Source organism: Octopus bimaculoides, chromosome 14, assembly GCF_001194135.2.
Source record: "Octopus bimaculoides isolate UCB-OBI-ISO-001 chromosome 14, ASM119413v2, whole genome shotgun sequence".
NCBI classification, from domain to species: domain Eukaryota; kingdom Metazoa; phylum Mollusca; class Cephalopoda; order Octopoda; family Octopodidae; genus Octopus; species Octopus bimaculoides.
Window position 1 is genome coordinate 21,025,682 of NC_068994.1, and position 6,049 is coordinate 21,031,730.

General features: G+C 32.5%; 1 protein-coding gene across 5 annotated transcripts in view; it reads left to right on the forward strand.

Annotated features, from left to right (window-relative positions):
- Positions 1-6,049, forward strand: part of LOC106876125 (protein PFC0760c) — a 385,512-nt gene that overhangs the window by 358,560 nt on the left and 20,903 nt on the right. For 3 of the 5 annotated variants that reach the window (XM_052972740.1, XM_052972739.1, XM_014924535.2), the window contains one exon: positions 470-511. The exons of the other annotated variants lie outside the window; for them this stretch is intronic. In XM_052972740.1, the coding sequence (XP_052828700.1) occupies positions 470-511 (42 nt within the window). The remainder of the gene's footprint in view (positions 1-469; positions 512-6,049) is intronic. 5 annotated transcript variants of the gene reach the window in all.

The window sequence follows — 6,049 nt, forward strand, 5'->3', positions numbered from 1 at the left end:
ATTTTCCAACTTGAGGTATTGTACCTGATTTTAATACCTGCTGATGATAAATTTGCTAGGATACATGTTAACTTTTGAGCTAAATATCCAGTGTTAAGTTATATCATTATCCTAAAGGTTTCATTGACATTAGTGAAGCAAATGAGAAAATCTTGTTTGTTAGAATATGCCTTTTATACTTTTGTCTTATCTTTGTTTCAGAAACTAGCACTGATCACTTCACACATAGACACATGCATCAACCTAATTACTCTTGATGTTCTTCCCCCCATTTTTTGTCAGCCTGTCAGCAATCCAGCTTCTGTCTGTTTATTTGAGCCAGCCAGCACATCAACTCAACATCCTTACGAATGTATCTCTATGTACAGATGCACAAACCTGCTTTACTATTGTAATATCACTTAATCTGAAACTATTTGTCAATGTTTGTAACTTGTTATTTTTTTTCACCTGGGCTTTTTCACTCTAGGATTCAGGCAAGCAGCAACCGTCCAGCTCAGATGCATCTCAGGTAACTTCAACACACTGCTGCCCATCTTCTAATACTGTAGATCCACATTGTTGGCATCCTTTGTGGATAACCTACCCTACTTTTATTTTATTTGAAATCTATCTTATGTTTTTGTCTCTTAATTTTATTTCTTGAAAGTATATATATATATATATATGTACATATATTTGGCTTACAAACAAGTGCTCCTCTTTAAATTACTAAATTCTAAACTCAGTTTCTCTCTTCAAATCTCATTCCTATGATAGGAAATGTAAACCCAAAAGCAAAATCCAAAATCTGTTAGAAGATTGATTTGCTTATTTTGCATTTGACCCTCCAACTAAAGCCAGCCTCTTTCAGGTACTCTGTGACTAAGTGAAGACTAGGGATAGGAGAGACCCATATGTAATGGCATTTCCTTGTTACTACTCCATCACAAACAGGTTCAGTTGTTTTTGATTTTGATCCAGAGATGAGACAAAGTTAAGATAAATGATGAAGCTCACCAGTTAATTTATTTTAATTTTGTCTCATTTCTGTATTATGGCAGTTTAATTGGAGTGAAGTTTTGGATAAGTCTCTTAATATACAATCACATTGTTGGATTAAGCATAATTCTCCTAAACATAAAATATATATAGATATAACTCACAATGTTAGTTATATCTTGCTCAGCATCAGCTATAATGTTTCCCACTTCAAGCCTAGATTATATAAATTCCTTTCAATTTGATTCACAAATCTAAGTGTATCACTGAAATATTGTAAGTTTTGGCAGTGTTCCTCTCTGCCTATTTAATAATTGTAATATTGATACCAAGAAGATTACTTTATAAACTGGGAAATACTTATAGCCCATGTAACATTTTTGACCCAGCAATTCATCCATATATATGGGTGTTTGGAATCATACAATTCATACTGACATAGGAATGGCTATAAAATTTGAAAATATCGATAAGATGAACGTAAGACCTGTCAAGACTTATTAGTAACTATCAAGATCTATTTATTTATAGATACATGATTTTATTCTTTCTTTAGAGTAGTATACTTTTCACATTTTATGTACTATTTTTTTTATCCGTCTGATATTTTGTTTGATAGACCTGCAAATTTTGAAAAGTACATGAATTCTTCGATCTGATATTTTCATTATCAGATATTAAAGTAAGGAGTCTATAAAAAATATCTCAAGATTTAGCCTAATTTAGTGAAATATATTTTTCATTTAGAAACACACACTAGTTCTGTACAAATTCCATTTACTAAATTCAACTCAAAAGTTATTGGTCCAATCGAAGTCACAGTAGATGACACTTGTACAAGATGTTCTGAAGTGAACTCAGAACTATGTGGATGAAAGTGGACTTCTTGCTCATACTGCCATGCCTCATTATTTATACCTAGTTTATCTTTTATCTTTTCTTTTACTGGTTTCAGCCAGAGATTGAGGCCATGCTGGAGCACCACCTTACAGTGTGTTTCTTTTCTGTATTGTTTCTGGTGAAGTAGCCAGTTGGATGGAGCTACTTTTCTTTGTGCCTCCTGCCATGATGTGGGTTCATCTGGTATCTCAAATAAAAATTCATCCAGATGCTCTTTGAAAACCTCAACCTCGCAAATCTCTGAGGTTGTTTGGCAGAATGTTAAATAGTTATGGACCTTTGAAACCCAAGCTGTAACAGTACTAAGTCCTTATTTTAGATGGAGAAATTGTAATCTTTAGTACTATGCAGTGCTATCCAGTTCAGTAGTTGGTATAGTTTTCAATTCCAAAGTTGGAAGCTAGACCTATGAGCCTCCATATGTATATCTCTCCATATTTTTCACACCTTCTCTCTGGTAGTAGAGTTTTTGTTTCTGTAGCCTTTCTCAGTATCTCATCTGTTTCACCAAGTCAATCTTTGTGTAGTGATGCTGGATTGCCTCAAGTTCTGCCACCAGTTTGACACTCATTGGTGACCAAAAGTTTTCCATGGGAGTAGCATGTATCCTTTTTCCTGGTTCTGAATGATCTCAGAATCCATCCAGTTACTTACCTGCTGTGTTGTCATCTTGGTAATATGCACATGGAATGTTGCATCATTACTCATGTGGATTCCCAGGTCATGTACCGACTCGGACTGTGGAATTGAACTACCTCTTGGTTTTGTGTATTCCAATTGTAGTTTGTTTGTGAGCCGATAGTGGAGTGCTTTAAACACTTTTCAGTATTGAACAGCATGTTACTTTCATCAGCTCATTTGTATATTGCATTCAGGCTATTCTGCAGTTTTACTATATCATCAGAGTCCTTGACCACTTGTGGTACTTTTGTATCATCAGTGTAGCTGATGAGAGTGGCTGTCAATTTTTTGAAAAAGATATCTGCCTTGTCATGAAATAAAACAATTTTGGAATTTTTAATAACAACAAGTAATTCACAAGTAAAAATAAATGAATTAGTGGATCTTTTAAGAAGAGAAAGGTTTTTTTAAATTATTTTATTCCAATGAGAAGAGCTAGTGACTGTAGATTTTGCAGCCCCTTCTGAACAAGTAAGGTCAATATTTGTTATAATCTGGACAGGTGTGTTGATGTTCTTATGTTGTTGGTGATTTGAGTATATTCACATGTTATTACATTATGGAACAGTAATGTATAATTCATACCACCTAAATATTGTTGTATCCTACTTTACCCTGAGCACATGTACAACAGAATACATATCCCTGCACTAGGCCTTATCCTGCATGTTGATTTATGGGTAAACACTATGCCTTTAATCAGTTCCATATATGATACATACCTGTTTAGTTATATTTCACTGCTGGCTATCTATCCTTCAGCAATTCCCTTTTCTTTATTCTCCTTCTTTGTTCTCTCTCTCTCTCTCTCTCTCTAACTGATATTATAAGCTATTTTTTCTTTCCACCCAAAGATTAATACTTACAAACACCACATAAAATTTATCACCCAAGCAAAGAATCAGCCAAATCAATCTTGATCATGTTTTAACTTCATTATTGCAATTCACAGAAGAGTTTTTCTAAACTCTTTGAAGCCCTTGAATCACAACACCCACACTACAGTTCTTGTTCTTAAGCCAAGTATAACATTTTGAGCATGCTTTGTATATAATATATAATTTATTATTTTTTTTATTGCACTTTAAACATACTGCATGGCTATTGAAGTTGATTCACTGTTTAATTTTGCCAGCCCATCAAGATTCAGGTTTATATTGCAGTTACATCTACCAGCTGATGACTAACTAGTTGCCAACTAATATATATTTATATATATATTTATATATATATATATATCTCAATGAACCCAAACTACAACTGGACATCATTCTTTACAGGGCAAGACACAAAAAATGCACATTGCTATAATGCTATCTTTTCACACTTCTATAGTTGCACCACAGTAATCATCTTTTTATTTCCATTTGATAATTCTATAATATTTATAATACTGAGAAAATTATTTAGATTAGTTGTTAATAATAAATTAGATGCTCTAAGCAACTACTATAAATCAACAACAAGTATAATGTTGTTATAACTTGCTCTAATTTTTCCATATATACATCCTGTTAGCTATGTCATTCAATATTGAGATTAGATTTTCAATTCTGACAAGTAAAAAAGAATATCTTGGAAAATATGATTTAGAATTACCAGGAGCTATTGCTCATATTTCTTTCTTTAATATTTTCTTGTAAGGCAATCACTATAAAACCAACAGCCATTGGCATAATAATCATAAGTGAAACATTTTGTTTTGAAATCATCATTTTAAAGGTATTAGCAATAGAATTGAAATATATGTATTCCTGCATACTTCATGGATGTTATTACCTCTACGAAACAAATCTGGAAGAATATTATGTGAAATCTTAGTGATGCACTAGAACAGTGCTTCTCAACTGGGGTGCATATGAGATTTTGTTTCTAAAATTTAGGTACAATAAATTAGTTATACCTCTACAATACACAAAATATTTTAATTTTTTTATAGATTTCCTAATAGTATTTAATTATGAAAATATCATGGGATTTTTAACACATTGAATAGCTGTGAGGGCACATCCAAGTAAAATAGAAATCAAAGGGATCCATAAGCAAAAAATGGTTTAGAAACACAGCACTAGAATTTCTAACATCTTAGTTACTGTGCCTTGTTTACCAAGTGCATACATTCATACTTGTTTGTGAAGTGGATAACATAGAGTTGAGAAGCAAATGACTCATAGAAAAAAATCAGATTATATTATTTCATTCATATTTGATGCACTTATCTGGGTAGCTTTCTAGAGAAGGATAACCTCATAGCAAAAACAGTTATAAAGAGTATTCTAGATAATAGCATTGGCTATGATGCCGATATAAAGAAGGCAGTATTTTATATTGAACAAAGAAAATTATTACTATGTTCATTATACATTACTGTTATATGTTATTGAACAATGATATAATGATGATTGTGATTGCTTAACATTGGCATGAAGCCACATATTACCGTTCATGTCTTTCACAAATGTAAAACAGTTTGGAAACATATAAAAGTCTGGAGACAGAGTTTGTTTGCTGAGAACATTTGCTGTATAAGAAAATAATAGTAATTACATCAACAACAACAGCAGAAATATATGCCATTTCTGTTTTTCTTTTTTGTTTTGCCTCTCCTATTTAAATGTCTGGAATGGCTTTTTTATTTTGATTACCAATTGTTTTTGTTAGACAAACTTTTGGTTATATTATTTATATCTTGTCTAGTTATACTTCAGTTAGCTGCTTTATGACTGGTCTAATTTCTCTTGTCTATAATGATTTTTATCTTTATTTTATCTATGTGATGCTATTGAAACCTTCTAGAGTGCATCATCTGACCATATTCATTTATTCACTTATCCAGGCAATGAAATGAGCCTCTCTTCCATACTCCATCAATTTGCTCTATGTTTGTTTATGATTATATACACACACACACACACTTTTATGGATATATATTTTTTCTTTTATCCTTTATTGTTTCAGTCATTGGACTGCAGCCATACTGTGACACCACTTTCTAGGCTTTTAGTCAAATAACTTATGTTTTATTTTTGTTTCTTTTTTTTAAGACTGGTACTTATTCTGTTAGTTTCTGTTACCAAACTGCTAGGTCATGGAGATGTATAAAAACCAAGCAGTGGTGGTGAAATGAGAAACAAATACACACAAATGTGTGTGTGTATGAAATGAAGATAGTTAGAAGCTTTCCTTATTTATTATTCTACTTCTGTACTACAATGCTTCAAGCAATCTACAACACTCTTCTTTCACTGCATATACACACACACACACACACACACACACACATATACATACATACATACATACATACAAACATACATACATACATACATGACTTCTATCTACCAAATTCATTCACAAAGCATTGGTCAGTCCAGGACTCGAACAGAAGACATTTGCCCAAGTAGTTGTACAATAGGTCTGAACCCAAAACCTCAGGATTGCCAAGTGAACTTCTTAACCACCCAGCCATGCCTATACCTGTGTATAT